General features: G+C 35.8%; 2 protein-coding genes across 22 annotated transcripts; one reads left to right on the top strand and one right to left on the bottom strand.

Annotated features, from left to right (window-relative positions):
* The first annotated feature begins 38 nt into the window (after positions 1-38).
* On the top strand, positions 39-11,481 carry LOC126867783 (dorsal-ventral patterning tolloid-like protein 1). Of its 18 annotated transcripts, none has more exons than XR_007690415.1 (18): positions 39-617; positions 1,270-1,418; positions 1,495-1,640; positions 2,769-3,051; positions 3,421-3,598; positions 3,711-3,737; positions 3,830-4,041; positions 4,162-4,369; positions 4,452-4,660; positions 4,898-5,129; positions 5,265-5,450; positions 5,546-5,791; positions 5,861-6,081; positions 6,211-6,393; positions 6,509-6,638; positions 6,782-6,966; positions 8,121-8,260; positions 9,250-9,421. XR_007690415.1 is itself a non-coding variant. In XM_050622682.1 (18 exons), exons 5-18 carry the CDS (start codon positions 2,958-2,960, stop codon positions 9,618-9,620), a joined length of 2,682 nt encoding a protein of 893 aa, XP_050478639.1. In that variant the 5' UTR covers positions 39-617; positions 1,270-1,418; positions 1,495-1,640; positions 2,769-2,829; positions 2,950-2,957; the 3' UTR covers positions 9,621-11,481. The 18 variants fall into 18 exon arrangements, 17 of the variants coding, with proteins under 17 accessions (XP_050478639.1, XP_050478640.1, XP_050478634.1 ...); XM_050622682.1 differs by lacking the exon at positions 8,121-8,260 and having other exon boundaries at positions 2,769-2,829; positions 2,950-3,051; positions 9,250-11,481; XM_050622683.1 differs by lacking the exon at positions 8,121-8,260 and having other exon boundaries at positions 2,769-2,892; positions 2,950-3,051; positions 9,250-11,481.
* Positions 11,482-11,545: 64 nt separating this feature from the next.
* On the bottom strand, positions 11,546-16,913 carry LOC126867787 (serine-rich adhesin for platelets). Of its 4 annotated transcripts, none has more exons than XM_050622707.1 (11): positions 16,395-16,913; positions 15,934-16,326; positions 15,722-15,866; positions 15,426-15,581; positions 15,094-15,245; positions 14,838-14,957; positions 14,692-14,752; positions 14,271-14,563; positions 13,852-13,983; positions 13,535-13,753; positions 11,546-13,436 (listed from the first exon to the last, which is right to left on the bottom strand). In XM_050622707.1, the coding sequence occupies exons 3-11, from the start codon at positions 15,841-15,843 to the stop codon at positions 12,250-12,252; spliced, it is 2,442 nt and encodes an 813-aa protein (XP_050478664.1). In that variant the 5' UTR covers positions 15,844-15,866; positions 15,934-16,326; positions 16,395-16,913; the 3' UTR covers positions 11,546-12,249. The 4 variants fall into 4 exon arrangements, with proteins under 4 accessions (XP_050478664.1, XP_050478665.1, XP_050478666.1 ...); XM_050622708.1 differs by having other exon boundaries at positions 13,852-13,980; XM_050622709.1 differs by having other exon boundaries at positions 15,426-15,551.
* Positions 16,914-17,047: the final 134 nt, after the last annotated feature.

The raw sequence follows: 17,047 nt of genomic DNA, 5'->3' as shown, positions 1-17,047 counted from the left end.
GATTCACTCTAGCGACCTCTACCCTATCGTTAGGGCGTGTTGGGGTAGGCAGTACTTCCGCAGAAGCAGACTGATCAAGGGTTGCTTAACGCGTTATGTATCTATTGTATCGTTTTGTCAGTTCTTTTCTCTTTTCATTTAATCATACATATATTCCTGTGCAAATATTTGCGCGAGCACACGCAACATATTGTATATAGGTACACACTCAGTACCTGTTTTTCTGTTCTCATGTAACTAAAGTGTCGAAACGGTACCGTGTTGATTTTACATTTATTTTATTGTCAAGTATAATAACGGCAACGAAATACGCGATAATGAAAAATCAACGTTAAAACCAATATATTTTCTGTTATCGTTTAGCCACATCTGTTACATATTGTTCCGTTCCTCGCGATCTAGTGTATATAGTTTTAACAAGATTGTGCTACATAATAGGGTAAAGTAATATTTTCAAAAAAGCTACACACTGGATTATTGTACAAAAAAGATCCTCTACGTAATTACACAGTCGTCATTTCCATCACGGCGGAAGAGGTTCCGAAGCCCAATCGTGACCCGCCGTGATCGAGCAGCATAACATGATCCAGTGTAAGGTATCACTAAGACAATGTATAGTACGTACTAATTCAAAAGTGAAACCTTTTTATTTTTTTTAAATTAAACTTTCACTAACGTATTTGTGATGACTCTGTGATTAAAATGAGGCCAAGCACGATATAATTTGAATTATGTTTACTTATTGGTATGTACTTAATCATCATTTACTAAGTAAGAAAATATGCTCCAAATTATATTGTGTTTGGTATCATTTTAGTTAGAAAAATGTAACGAACATGTTTAAAGCAAAAGTTTAAAGTAAAAGTTTAATGTAAAAGTTTTCATTCATCACAAATCAAAAATAAGGAAATTTGATTTTTGAGTTAAAATAAAAAATAAGAAAGTTGGATTTTTTAATTAAAGGTCCCAGTTTGTCGCGGGCTTTATATGTTGCCGGACGCTTTGACTTTCAGCCTTTCTTTCTCTTTCACTCGTATTGTCATTTTCCACGTTCGGTACGTTTAGAATCTCAGTCTTCAGAAATAGAATCGTTTCTACATCTGTATAACCGCAAAACTTGGATCCCGATTTTTATGCAATTATCCAGTGTTTCTGTAGATGAAAAGAGAAAGCAAGGGACTTTTATAAAAAAAAGATATTAAAGAATTTAATCTTATAAACGATATCATTAAATTTTCCCATCACATTCCACTTATTCGAATGTTATAGCATATGAAGTGTAAAATTTCAATTTTGAACATGATTTTCTAAAGTGCATACCTACGATATATACGCACATACTAAGTGTACATATTTGAAGTGTATTTAATATATTTCTGGTGAGAAAAAAAAACATAGAAAGCAATACGTACAAGTATGTAAGTAATTGACTTTGTGCAATTCGTATCGCGAAGAATTTGATGACTTGCATTGACCGACATTTGCATTTCTTAGATACATCAAAACGAGAGTGAAAGATTTTTTTCAGTTACAAATTGGATGAAATTTCCTTTGTTGTATATGGTATATAATGAGTCGCTGAAAAGATCATATGATGCGCGTTATATGTTATATTTACCATGGATCGTTATCAAGTGTGTGTACGTATGCATCTTTTCTTTTTCATTCTTCGTTTTTTTCGCATGAAAAATGGGCCGAACATGACGGTTTATGACATGAACAAATTTCATTTACTACAGTGATACGTATTATTTTTGTAAATGGAAAAAATAACGTTTAGTAAAATTGTTCAGGCCATATAGTAAAGAGGTTAGTGGTCCATAGTATGTGGCGCGCAAAATTCTCGGGTGTCACTAGCGGCGCTACTGTGTTATTGACCATTTTGCTATCCTTATCGAAATTCAAAGAGGGAAGATGATGGCGACGACGATGACAGGGTACAATGCGGCGGGGTGCTTTGAATACTAAGGTGTTTTGTTTTTTTCCAAAATTGTTTTACGATTCGTACAACCGTATTATGAACTATACCGTAACATAACGATATGTAACAAACCGAAAATAATACATATGTCGTGATCGTAAGAATAATAGTGAATGATGCGGTGAATGGCATAAAGGGCTAAAATGAGGGCGTGGCAAATAAACGTGACACGTGTTCAGGATATTAATCGAATTGCTTTGTATCTTCGTGTGTTTACGTGGTATTTGAATTCATTTCTTCCGTATTGGCATCTAGACCGATTCTGCAAAATGAGCGTGGAGAAGTTTTTTATGATATTTAGTTATAACTGATGACAAAAGTTTATGATATACTACAGTGTCATAATGCATAACAAAACTAGTTAATCAGTTGTTTTTCTTTTTCTCTTTTCCTTCTATTTTTCTTCGGTACATCAACCTATAAGAATGTAAAGAACTGAACGGGTCTTGTTCGTTTAACGAGTTGGTGAGGTGTGGCGGCAGAGGTGACTTGGAAAGTAACCTGTGTCTATTGGCATACTCGATGTCATTTATACTTACAACTTTTCAATTCTCCACTTTAATCGTTCAGTATGGTGTTTGTGAGACGAAAAGAGATTCTTGTGAGACGATATTCGCTATCGTAAATGCTCGATAAAACATACATACAATAGATATGTAACATTGGTTTGATTACATTCATTTTAAATGTTCTGTGTTAATTATAAATTTCAACGTTATATTATAGCATATGAAATCCAACGGAATTAGCGGAATAATCTAACTTGCTTGAACTTATGTAATTGCAGATGATCTTGAAGATCGATGTTGAATATTTTTCCTGTGTGTGGAATAGAAACTGACGATATGGTAAAATCACAGTTGCCACTATTAGTGGTTTCTCTACAATTTGGCCGTAATAGCGAATAAAAAGTATATACATCAATCGAGACGAAATTGATTCAGCAAAATGCAAATGTGTATTCCTAGGATGCAGTATGGCTTCGATACTCTACTGGCATGCTTCTGGGAATAATTTGATTTCTGCTGCTTTTATCTTATTCTTACTACTTTGTCCTCGCAGCAGTACAGGTTAGTGATGATGTTCGTTTCAAATCAACTGGATTTAGATAATTGTTCAGTGATAACAAGATAGAATCAGCAACAATTGTCGTCATACGTTAACATTAATAATAAATAAGTTTCTTTGGTAAGGAGTTAATGATATTTGGTGTTTGTTTGTGTATTTACAGTAGGCAATTTAAATATACCTAAACTGAGACGCGTTTATCATTTTTTCTGTTGTCGATTGTCGGAAAAATTGAAGTAATAGCAAATTGATAGTAAGTCAACAGTGTGTATAAGTTGTGATCTTACTAACGAGAAGAGTAGTATTAAACAGGACATGTACCAAGCTCTTTCACATATAAAAAATATTTTGACACATGTATAATTTCACAGAGTGTGATCAGAAGTTTATAAGTACGCCAGATGGTCCATCAAATGGAACCTTTCATGCTCCGACGATAATTAACCCCGATGGGGATTCCAGACAATGCGTATATATGTTTTTCGCTGGGCCGCGACAACGAGTCGAATTGAAATTCAATTCATTCGGCCTTCGGGGTACACCACCAGAGTGAGTAATTTCTTTTAAATTAAAGCGGTAAAATATCATTTCTTTATTTGTGCCAGTTTTTGTGTCGATGCATATGAGCTCTATTTATTGATTAATTATCCATATTTTGTAGTGGATCCGCTGTTGGGGAGTTACCCGCGTAAGTATTTACATACGTTAGGTATCGATATAATTTGCTCGCGGCCAAACTATTTTTGTTCGCAGATGAACTAGGAAAAACTTGGTTTTCAGTTGTGGTCACGAATATATGGACTTGTACACGGAAATACGATCGGAGAATACCAGCAAGTTGGTGGAAACTCCTTTCGGTGGTCGTTTTTGTGGTCCGATCCCACCTCGCAGGCGTGTGTCTCTTTATCAGGGAATCGCTCTTAGTTTCTACACTGATAAAAATATTACATTCCCTAGCCTGTTCGGCGGTACATATGCGTTTATCAATGCATGTACGTAGGCACTATTTGCCCTATACTTGAAATTTTAACCATCAACTGGTTACACACACACACACACACAAGCTTATTTTCGCTTCTACCAATTCTCACTAATGTTTGGATTGTTCGCAGCTGAATACGAAGTGGGAACCCCAGCTCCTAGCACACCATGCTCATTCAAGGTAGAGTCAGAAAACAAACGCAACGGCAGTATATTATCTCCTACTTATCCGGGCACATATCCGAAAGGTCTTACATGCAGTTATCAATTTATCGGAGTACAAGGTCAACGAGTACGCCTTGAGTTTCGAGATTTCGATTTGTTCTTTGGAGGTCAACAGTATGTAGCTGTTTATGTACTTCCGCGTTAAGCAGCTGCGTACTTTTCTAATTGCCTCCTGTAACATTCTTGTATTTTGCAGTTGTCCCTTAGATTATCTAAAAGTGTACGATGGTTTAGACAATACGTCGGCTGTTATCGGAACATATTGTGGTCAACAACGAAATTTGGTATTATATTCATCAGAGTCTAGTTTGTACGTACTGTTCGTTACACTTCAACGTACAGCGAACACACAAAATCGTGGATTCAAGGGTATCTTTGAATTCTCTGAGAGTTTCGTTAAATTAGGTAAGTTGAAATATCGTAATTCATAAATGCTATAAATCCTATTATTTATCGAGCAATTGTAAAGAGTTGCAAACGACACTTTGTTCTGTCCCTTCTTTTTTCTTAATCTCGGGCGTATATGTGTACGCGTACAATATGCATATATGCATGGATACATATATGTATATATAAATGCGCGTGAACGTATGTATGTATGTATGTATGTGTGTGTGTACACGCTCGATTCTATCTGCTCAGACTTCATCACCACTTACGAGGGTGAGCATATACGAGGATCAGAGTGCGATCAGAAGATATTGAGTAAGAAGGAATCATCTGGATTCGTGGTTAGCCCAAACTATCCATTTCCATATATACCAAAGGTTGTGTGTCGGTATTTCATTTATGGAATGCAAGATTCCCAGCATCTTGAACGCGTTCGATTAGAATTCAGACAATTTAAAATACCAAAAAATAAGACGATAGGAGAGTAAGTATAATTACATTACTGTTAAAATGTTTCTCTTGTCAATTTTGATCGCAATTAAACAAATTGTTTGTTCGTTTCCAATATGGTACGCAATGTGTATTCCCTTCGTCGTTCTTTTGCCTGCTCGTCGTTTAGTTCATCCTGTACCGATGGATATTTGAAGTTGTATTTGAAAGGACAAGAAGCAACAGATTCTTACGATAAATTCGATTACGAATTGTGCGGTTCGGAGAGCAATCCGAGCCCTGTAGTTAGCGATGGTCCAAGACTCGTGATGGTATTTAGCAGCGGAGAATCTCAAGGACAAGGCTTTAAAGCATGGTAACAGACTAATCTAATACGCAAAGTCTTCTTAAATGAGATAACAAATTGCACGATAAGAGAAAGCAGCATATGTGACGCATTTGTTCTTATAGTTACAGTTTTGAAACAGAGTATAAGATACCGGGCACCGCGGCACCCGATGGCAGCTGCACTTTCACGTACCGCAGTTCCTCTCGCAAAAAAGGAGATTTTAATTCTCCGCGACATCCTAGTAATTATCCAAGCAACACAAATTGCACGTATGTTTTCATAGCTACGCCAAACGAACAAGTTACCTTAATATTTGATTATTTTAAAGTTCGAACGAAAAATACGAATATGACGACCGGACATTACGGGTAAGTTGCTCAATTATTATTGTACTATTGTTGCTGCTGATGTACAATCGCACGTGTCTCTTGTCTCAGAGTGGAAATTTGCCAAGATGATTGGTTGGAGATATATAATACGTATCGAGATAATACGGAAAAATTAATAGGTAGATATTGTGGTAATACGGCTCCGGGACCGGTGGAATCAAATCTCGGTGCTCTCGGCTTAAAAGTGATTCTGCATTCGGATTCTGAGTTGGTTTATAGCGGTTTCAAAGCGCGTTACACGTTCCAAGTAGCGAAACCTATTTTTGGAGGTACGTAGTTGTAATAAAACTCAAATCCTTCGCGTCAAAATTGATTAAATTTCTGTAAATCTTTAATTACTTTATTTAGAAAGCAAGAACGAATACAAATTGTTTGTCGCTGTATTTGTCACATTGCAGATTGCGGATCGAATATAAGCAGTGTGAATTATGGAGTCATTGCTAGTCCGAATTACCCAAACAAATACGATGGACCCGCAAGAAATCTGGCTAGTAAAACTTGCAATTGGTTTATAAGAGTCCGACCGAATCAGCGAATATTACTACACTTTGAAGCATTTTCGGTAGAGGGTGATCAATCAGGTATATCCATGTTTTTCAATAGTTTGATTCTATCGATTAATGGAGTTGGTTTAAGTGGAGGGCCTAAATCTCAATCGAAGTTGCTAGCAGCAATAAAGAAATGTAATTTCTTCAGTTCGTGGTTGTCCTGCTGCGGTGCTGCGCATATGGTATTCCACATCGTCCACGCCTGTCGAAATGTGTGGTATTCAAACTCTAGACAAAAATTGGACTTACCTCTCTGTGGACAATAACATGCGACTTAGGTTTGTTTTTCGCACAAGTGATTCTTTATTGCTTCCTATTTCGTGTTTATGGCTTTACGAACATCGATCACGGTCGCGTTTAAGTGAAAGAATAAAGAACATGAGCATTGATCGCGCCTTCTACTTTCCTTATTTTGTTTTAGCTTCATATTGGCTGATAAAGCGGTCGGACAAATGGGATTTAAAGCAACGTGGACCGAAGTGAGCACAAATACCGACTGCCAGAATCAGTTTCTTTGCGGCGAAAATAAATACTGCATTGCAGGGTCACTTCGGTGTAATAACATTCGTAATTGTGGCCCAAACGACACTACGGATGAAGAAAATTGTAAGTTTCGCAATCGTTAGAAAAACATCGAGTCAAGTTCTTAGAAACGTGTGGTTCAATTCTACTCTTCTTTTATTTTGCTTTTACTATCTATAGCTGTGTAAAATTATCGTGTGTATTACGTTCTCATCTAGCGAGGATGACAACGTGCACATTTTCCACCATACACTATACGTGTAAATGTATAAACATTATACCGCCGCGTGAACTCTGTACCCATATGTGTGTGCGTGTGCATACACGAACGCACGTACACACATATACATACATATACGCGCAACAGATAGACACACACGCATTCACACACGCATACATTTCCGAATCCAATATCAAACTTGTAATTTCTTCAGATCATTCAATAGATACTTAATTATTCAATTACTCTACAAATTCTCCAAGCGTATTCTTTTTCTACCGAGTACAGTACCTTTAACTAATCCTTCTCACGTATATGTTATGCATGCATATACGCGAGTGTGTATGTATGCATGCATCTTCTATGGATGTATACTGTATACACATGTAAATATCCGATTAAAATCAAACCTGCTACTGACTATTATACAGTACGATATCGTTCGGAATTGAACCGAATTGTCTATCTCGTTCTCGTTAAACGTATAAAAGTAAAAATAGTGTATAGCAATACGTATTATATATATATACATCATTATTATACATATCTGACATCTGAATTTGGATATCTGAATATAAAAATATGATTTTCAGATGATGCAAATTGGTAAATTCTGCACGAATCTGCATGTATTTTTCAGTTCATTTTGCTCGAAGGTATCGGACACGTAATGTTATCGCGTAAATCATGACTTCAGTTCTAGATCATTTTCGATATCGTTTCGATCGTTTACGATAAAAGAAAGTGTTCATGTTAGTGTTCACCTTGCACACGCGTACAATACACGTTTTCCAAGATATTCGTAATTACGTATAGCAATGGAGTAGGATAGGGGAACAATGTTCGACATTGGAAAAAGATTAACTAGTAAGTAGAGAACAAATGGTAGATAGAAGTTGAAGAGAAAGACAAGTATGTACTGAATTGCGTAATATTTTGGGTAAGTAGTACGTAGCTGTGTGTACAGGTGAAAGAATGGGGAGATTGAATGGGTGAATGACTGTGTGTGGTGTCGCAGGTGCAGCATCAGCCCCATTGTCGCCAGCACTGGCTGGAGTCTCTGCCATGCTTCTTCTCTCTCTGTGCTTTGTGTTCGTGGCCATCTGAGCCCTTCATGAAGCTTCCGACGATCCGGCATGTTATGATCTCCCCTATCACGTGAGTTCACTCACAATATTGCACATGTATCGCTCTTAATTTTTATACAACAACAAATTAATTATACGGTAACTTTTTTAATGTCAACCAATGTATTATGTGTATACAAATAGAAACGCGGATAGATGACGGACGCACAACCACCTTCATATTCATTTTATACACGTATACATGTATAATTTCAAATGTAACATGTAAAGTCATTTGCACCACTGCGCGCTATTATCCCTCTTTATTATTTCACTTATTTTTAAGTAGAAAACTTCTCACATTTGATTATTATGACATATGTACTTACATATACAATACTATATAATTCTACAAAAATTGTATCGAAAATATCGCTGTTTTTCAAGTATACCAATTATATTGTAATCTCGAAATTTACGTTTATATTGTCTTAAAAGTTTCTCTCACGTTTTACACAAAGTTTATAGAAAAAACGCATGATTACAGTGAATGCAAATTTGTTCATATAAAATAGCATGTGGATCTTCTCTCTTTCTCACAGACACGCGTTCACATGTTCGCGCTGTCCCTCTCCTCTTACAGATGCTCCTAATCCACACTCTTTCCTTTTTTCACTTTTCTTTCCTTTCCTCTTCGTTCCTTTTGCTGTTAAATCTTTCATCTTTTTCAAAATTTCTTTCCTCTTTCGAAGACTATCAACCATGTCAACCACGCACATTATCTTCGACTATCTTTTTAACTACATCCTCCGTTCCGCCGCGTTTTACTTTTTCCGCTACCATCTTTCTATAGGTTTCGTTTAAATATGCTACGAGTATAAAACAAATGAAGCTAGTTGAATGATCAGCAATCGTACAAAAATTCGATTAAACTTTCAACGAATTGTACATAATTGTGTAGATTTTATGTTTTGTAAACGAGGAGCTAGAAAAGAGACGAAATACAAAAATGGACATTAGAGAGAATATGGACAAGTTTTAGATTGAACAAACGTTTGACAAGAAATTATTATATTTCAGGTGATATAGTTGTACAGACGAATAATTACGCTGTTTCCGTGGGTGGTGCCATCGGTATTATATTGATGTCATTGATCGTTTGTCTTTTGTGTCATCGAAAACTAAGAAGACGAGTTCAAACTGGGCATCTTGACGATCTGCGTCATCGCATAGACGAGAGGCATCGATGTTATCATAATGAAAACCTTCTTCAACATCATCACCACTTTCATCATCATCACCATCAGCACCAGCATCAATATCAGCAACAGCAACAACAGCAACAACACTATCAAGATTTGACTAGTGATTCAAGATATCACCTAGAATCATCGACTAGTCCAATGAGCGAGAGCGATGTCGAGGAAGCCAGCAGTCTCAACAGTGTGTGACACATCGTGTCATATTATTTGAACATTTGTTTGTTACCTTATTTTATTCACGTTACAGTTATATTAAACCACTGAAACGTCGCGTTTTTACCTCATTTCTACCTCATTTGTACTCATCTCCCGAGGATCAGTTAACTACTCCATTTTCGTGTTTAACGAGGCGTTTCATCATAACGATACAGTTATCATCGATATGCGCAAAAGAATCTTCGAATAAGCTTCAACTTGCTCCAATTTTATCAAGATTAGTCTATATTCGAATAATAAAAATCATGTATGCATTTTTTAGAATGATTCATTGTATGTTATTCTGTAACGCACGATTTATTTTCTTGTAGACGTATGGCTGAACGCAGTTTGTATACCTCTCCCCGTTTTCCTTTTTTTAAAGCTTCGACTCCTTTTAAAATAGCGTATTTTTAATATATATAATTATTGATGCAATATATAGGATCGTATACAGAGAAGCGTAAAGATAAGAACGCGACAAATAGCCGAGCTGTAATTCGGCAATAATTTGAATGGAAAATAAATCGTTGCATCAGTTGTGTTTCATTGAAGATGGAGTGAAAGAAATGAAAAGGTCCGGTTATTGTTAACGATATTTCCGAAGCTCCTGATCCTCCAAAAGAATAAGTAAAATATATTTTTACTTCGAGTTAACTAGATTTATCGTTATTGTTACGTCAATGCGTTGTCATTGACACCTTTTTCTTATATTTTCTTGCATGTATTTAGCCGAGTCCACGGGCAAAGTATGGTTGAAGTAATAACATTACGTTATATTCGTATCTGGTTGAAATGTTCGATTATATAGAAGAACATGTTACCACATGCATCCTTCCCTTGCGTAATCCGTTCACGTAGCATGTAACTAGTTGTACGCAACGCGCATACATATTTTACACATATGAGAACGTGATCATTTCACAAATAGTACCTACGCAATTTCTTTGTAAATGTTATTTTTTTAGTTTTAAGCATATACAATTGTCGAGCGATAAGATCTGTAGCTTGAAATGGCCAGTTCAAGTTCACGTAGTTGCGTCCTATTTCTTGGTGTGATGAGTAATATACATACAGTGGTTTCATAAATCACGATATGTATATTTTTGTGATAAAATTTTTGACCCCTACTTCTATTTTTTTAATTCGTACGATTGAGGAAGATTATTTGAACGATCCAAACCTACCATGATACCTATTTGTTTCTCAAAAGTTTTATATTTCCCATTACCTTAGATTATTGTTTACTTTCAACCAATTATACAATTTTTAGACAGAACAACTCAATTTTATGTTGTATGCAACGCACACTAACAAAACAGGACTGTTAAGAAATACGTCGCGTATAAATGTATATGAAATCTATAAATGCTGCCATTTGATATGATAGTTACATTATACGATTTTATACAAGTGAGAATCAGACGTAATCAAGCATAATTGTGTTTGATCAAATACCGAACACGAAATGATTGAGCAGCAAGTTACATTGACAAAAAAATTTTACGCGTCGAATTTTTTACTTTTTGCTCCCCCTTTACTTAATAGTTATCTTATGTTTAAATGTTTCGCATTTTGCATGAATCTTGAAAGCGGACATAGATTTTAATTTGTCTAACGAAAAGAAAAATAACGATAGCGAGAGAAAAAAGAAAGGGAATAGAAACGAAGAAACAAAGAAAAATGTATAGCCAAATACACAGGGAACGATGGTATTTATCATGTTCATAGTAAATGAAGAGAATAACAAATTTGATAGGCGTGAAGTACATCGCATTTCTAAAAAAAAATCACACGAAACAAGGAGAAGTGCGCGAAATAATAAAGGATGTAACAGATTTGTGTGTGATATATATTTGTGGTTTCGATTTTGATTCATTTCCCTTTTTAGCAGGATTTTACAGAACAAGACAACTCCCTTTTGTTTCTTTTTTGCTTTCTTTTATTTTACCGAAAAACGTTCGATCTCGTGAAAAATACATATAAAAGACTACAAATCATTATATTTAAAATGAATGCATTTAATCGCGACATATATTCATTTTCCATAAATTAGCGCCGGAAGTAAGATCATGTTATGTTCAAAGGTTATGTTCAAACATATTTTACATACATATGTATGCAATTACATTATCATCGAAGTTACTAATTACGAGTTCTGCAAGATGTTATCGTAAACATGTGTTCAAATGCAACACACCTTACGAGTACGATACATGCCATTTGATATTATTTGAGAAAAAGGGACAGCGAGAAACGGGACAAGGGGAAAAACATAGAAATAAACTAAATCGAATCAGAATGATGAAACGAAAACGAATCGCATTATTTACATTATACACTTTTCCTCAATTCGATCTTATAATTTGCATTTCATCATAATAAAAAAAAATTTAAGGTCGAGTAAAATAAAAAGTGAAGAATGACGATTAAACAATTAACTGTACGATTGTTAGAGAAATAGAGTTGATGGACAAAGTTAAAGAAGAAACAAGCATGAAGCAATGGACAACAGAAAGTCATATGAAAAAATGTTAGAAAATATGATGATACAAAGGATTATAAAAGGAGCATGACAGCGGTAAAAGAAAACAACGAAAGGGAAACGAAGGAGAATATTCGATTAGACTTGCACATATTGCTCGTCATCGGTATCTCCATTAATCGGCTTAGAAGAATGATTTTGATGTATCTGTTCGTAATCAGCGTTAAACAATATATTTTTCTGCACTTTCTCGTATCCATTCGGATCTTGTTCGAGTTTATATGTATTCACTTGTTCGTATGGCGGTTCCTCGGTGCGAGTAACACTCATATATTTCACGCTCTCGTAATTAGGATCTCCGTGATTAACAGATTCGTAATTAGGGTCTGTGTCGCTGTCACCAGGTCTGCAAACTGAAGCGTAATTTGGTTCTCCTGAATCATGCGGCATACTTTCATAATTCGGTTCCGAGTCCGTGTCTGGATCCATTTCGGATCTGCTCCTTAACTTTACTTTCTCGTATCCTGGATCTTCACTACTAGCGTTACTAATTTGTCGATGTTTGAATGGCATGGAATAAGAAGAAGAAGAAGAAGATGAAGATGATGATGAAGAAGTTGAAGGAGAAGAAGTAGAAAGAGAAGAAGTGGTTGGTAAATCTACGTTATTTCGTAAAGAAATCGGAACGGAGTTGCTAGTTTGCTGATAGTCTGTTGCAGTATCCATAGTGAGGCATTGTTGTGGGCATAACACTTCATAGTTCGGATCACAGGACTCGCGAGTGGTTGAATGTTTTTTAGGTAAATCACTGTTCATAACTTCGTATCCATGACCGAGCGTGAAATTCGACGAGTCCAACCCGTCATCAGTTCTAGACGATGAAGGAGGGGATGATTTCATCAAAACGTCCGTTTCCGAATGAAAATTACCGACATCACCGACGGAATCGGATTCCTTCTTTTGTATTTCCATAGAATCATGACTAGATGATGCAATTCTGTTACTTTCAACAAGACTTGATTTTCGAACAGAACCAAGGACAAATGTATCAGAATGCAGGCTTCCCTGAGAATTTGAATGCGCGTCATTCTGCTGTTCTTCCGCGTCTTTCTTTTTCTTCATTACTTTCGCGTACATATCCTCTAGAGATTTCCCACTGGATAAAGCTGATTTCATTCGGTCATCGCTTTTTGGCTTCTTCTCGATTAATGCGTATACTTCTGCTGTCCCTTCCGGTGGAGGCGGTAACGGTGAATTCGCTTGACGTTTCTCAGGCTTTGGCGATCCAGGATTTACGATAGAACTATTGGCACTCGACGACGAAGCTGTAATATTATGATACGAGACTTGGTAAAAAGATATTTATTAAATAATTGAAACGCGCGAATACGCGTATAAAATAGAATGTGAAAAGAATTATTACCTTGTCTTGAATGAGCATGTGCAACATGCCGTAAACTATCGACGCTCGGTGGTTGCGGAGCAGGGTAAGTTTCATCGGAACGAGACGGAACGCGGGAGAATAATGTTTGCTCGTTTTGTACTCGTTGAATCTCTGTCATCGTCGGTTGTATTTGTGCGTATGTTTCGCTACCGCTAGTGTATACCTTGTCTTGTTCGTCGATCGCAGCATACATTTCGTCTGTCAAGTGAAACAATATCCCTTATCAATGATGAAAAAAGTAAGAAAAAATAAAGCAAAGAATACACGTTGTGTACACTGTTCAAATACGTATATACCAGAATCATCCGATACAGTCGCATAATGAGGATCCGTGAGGGGTCGAACAGATTGGCTCTGTCGGCAAATTGTCTTCGTCTGCGCAATTATGTTAGCTAGGGGCTCTCTTACACTGATGCTTGTGTATCCTTCTATGTGAAATGAAAAAGAGAAAAACAAATATATATAGAAGTATATATGCAAGAACAGAAGAAGAAAGAATATATATAAAAAGATGAACGTATAACGCGGGGATACGTTTCGCGTTATAAGAAACAGCGTTATACGAAGCATATGAATTATGTACATATATGGACTATGAATATAATGTTATACGAATCCGCGTATATACAAATGTGTATGGAGTGCGCTTTCATCAAAGTAAGTCTAAAAAGCGTAATCGAAGATTGACTTATAGGACAGAAATGTAAATATTTACTAGAATCTTGAGAATCTCCGCTAAAATGTTGTTGCGGGCTATTTGACTGAGGTTGCGGTGGTTGAGGCAGTAACATTAACAGTGGTGGCGTCATGTAAGGCAAATCTTGATTAGCTTGTACTCCACCCGATATGGCATTGGCCGCCTGAATATCACATGGCCCGGTTTCGGCAGACAAAAGAGAATTATGCGACGAAGATCGACGAGTCCTTGGTGGTGCAACCGGGTTTCCGTTACTTTGAGACGTTGACGTCAATGGCTTGTCGACATTGCTTGCTTGTTTAATATTATTTCTGTAATATTTTTTATTCATTTTCCGCTTTTAATGTAAAAGTAGAAGTAGAGAAATATATATTCAATAGTATTATCATAAAAAAAGGAAACTATAATACAACTATACTTATGACTCTGCAATCATTACCGACTCGATTGATTAGCCTCTGTTTTTTGAACATTTTGAACTTGAGCATATGGATGTTCAACTGGAATAAGCATAAATGGTTACATTATAATGATGATTTGAGATGATTGATAATAATGATTTGATAATTATTTTTGTGTTTGTACCATTGTCTGAATTAGGGGACGACGCAAATCTTAAATATTGATCATCCGAGGTTTCTTGGCTCAATGATGGATTTTGATGTAAAACTTCTGGCACGTCCAGTTTAGATATCTGCTCTTTTGCTATAAACATATTAAAAGCGATATTGTCGTTAAAGAAAAGGAGACACATTCCTGACATGGAATATGTTTTCGATAAAATTAATCTATGTCTCATTGTATGTAATTAATAAACGTCAATCTATTCTATCGGATATACCTGTATCTCGTACTGTGGCGTAGAGCTCGGACTGATCACCGATCGTTTCAGTGATTTCATAAATATCTTGAGATACAGATGTTCCTGTATTTTCATGCCTCTTTCCTTTGTCTTTTGGAATATCTGGAAGACTTCTGTTGGCACTGGTTGACCTATATATGTAATGCAAAAGTTTCATAGTTTCAAGTCAGATAGAGCTCATCATTTCATATAATACTAGTTGACATATTAATAATTGTGATTAAGTTTGAATATTTTGCAAACTATTACAAGTTATGAGAATTTATAGTTAACAAAACAGCATAACGCTAAATCGATATTAGGACAGGAACCTTTTTCCACTGTCAATGATATCTTGCGTTGCTATACGAAGGGCATCTGCCATCGGAATCCCATTAAAGCCATCATTGTCAGAATCATTTAGAGTTACCATTCCAGCAAGGCCGAGAAATTCATTCCTATTTAAAGGAATTACAACTGAACGTATCCTTGTAAATGATACGAAAAATTGCATTCTTAATTCCAATATAAAATGTAACTTTATTATTGTTAGCAGAAATGTATGAAATGTTATTCTTTTCAGAGATGATAACGATAATTCATAAGTATAAATGTATAAACAGTTTACTTGTTCTCATTACGACGACAGCTGCAAATACAAGCAACAATGAGACCAAGGAAGCACAACAATGCTCCAATAGAGACGACCCAGTAACACCAGGCACCTTCCTCGAGAAAAGGTTGTATCATGTTATGGCATGTATTCTTAGGTCCTATAAAGCGTAACTTTTTGAAACATATACAAAGTGAAACACGATTCTTTGAAATAGTAACAATTACCTTCCAGTCAATTCATCGCATGCAAATTGACTCAATCCATATTTGATATCTTGTAATTTAATACTTTCAGGAAACTGATAAAATGTTGTGATGTTTTTTCAGTTATGTTACTTTTCTTGATTTCTTGTTTCTTCTGGTGTCTTACCTTTCTCCCCCTCCGCGCCCTCTCTCTCACACACACACACATACAAAATCTCTGCTGTTTTTGCATTACATTTTGTTTAGCTACGTTATAGCATACACTTTTTCAGATGTTTGATATGTTTACATAACATTGAAATATTTGAAATGGATGTACAATGACCGATCGATTGAAAATAGCCAAGATCATTGTTTTTTTGATACTCATATGTAATAATATCACTTATATGCAGTTAGTTTGTTGGTTTGTGACTGAAAAGAAATAACATTTGTAAGAATTGTTCGAGTAAAGTACGGAAACTCGTAGCAAACATACATACAAAATAAGTATCGAATACTAGGTTTATATCATTTGGTCCAGAATGCTGTAGAGAATTGACATTTCTGTAGAAACAAAACCAAAAAACCAGAACTTCTTTTTATAAGAAAATATTTATATGTAAGTAGATAAGTACATGAGAATATCGATATGTCACGTAAACGTCTTTTGACATATCACGATCGCGAAATAAGGTTACGTTATCTATGCACGCGGTGTGCGTTCTCATAGATACGAGTAGATACATACGACTCCTTACTCACACATTTCTAAATACACGTAATTTGCGACTTCTCGATTGATACGTTTCGATAATCGATAACGGGTAGAAATTAAATATGACATTTAAAGTGAAAGCATTATCAGATGAGATATACATATGAGATGTACATATTACATATGTAGAATGGATATGGCATCTTATGGATCTTAGTGTCATGTTCTGAAATACCGATCGTCCAAAAAATCAAAGATTTTGTTATGCCATCTATGAACCAGAGTTGTGAGGTTAAGAATCGCGCGCGCGTGTATATGTGTCACATGATTTTCATGATGGAATCGTATCTTTCAACTTCTCCAGCTTCGTTTTCAAAAAAATTGAATAGTCATCGTAAATACAGAAACATTTACATACTATGTATAAAGCAGTAAATA

The sequence above is a fragment of the Bombus huntii genome, chromosome 7 (genome assembly GCF_024542735.1).
Source record: "Bombus huntii isolate Logan2020A chromosome 7, iyBomHunt1.1, whole genome shotgun sequence".
Taxonomy (NCBI): domain Eukaryota; kingdom Metazoa; phylum Arthropoda; class Insecta; order Hymenoptera; family Apidae; genus Bombus; species Bombus huntii.
This window is presented reverse-complemented; position numbering and strand designations above follow the sequence as displayed.

Excerpts from the sequence above, each read along its gene's own strand:
- LOC126867783 (XM_050622677.1), top strand. The coding sequence starts at position 2,958 with ATGGCTTCGATACTCTACTGGCATGCTTCTGGGAATAATTTGATTTCT. Across the intron at positions 6,082-6,210 it reads AGCGAAACCTATTTTTGGAG|ATTGCGGATCGAATATAAGC; the intron begins GTACGTAGTTGT and ends GTCACATTGCAG. Across the intron at positions 6,394-6,508 it reads GGTAGAGGGTGATCAATCAG|TTCGTGGTTGTCCTGCTGCG; the intron begins GTATATCCATGT and ends TAATTTCTTCAG.
- LOC126867787 (XM_050622707.1), bottom strand. The coding sequence starts at position 15,843 with ATGATACAACCTTTTCTCGAGGAAGGTGCCTGGTGTTACTGGGTCGTC. Across the intron at positions 15,246-15,425 it reads ATCATTGACAGTGGAAAAAG|GTCAACCAGTGCCAACAGAA; the intron begins GTTCCTGTCCTA and ends TTACATATATAG. Across the intron at positions 14,564-14,691 it reads GAGGCTAATCAATCGAGTCG|AAATAATATTAAACAAGCAA; the intron begins GTAATGATTGCA and ends AAAATATTACAG.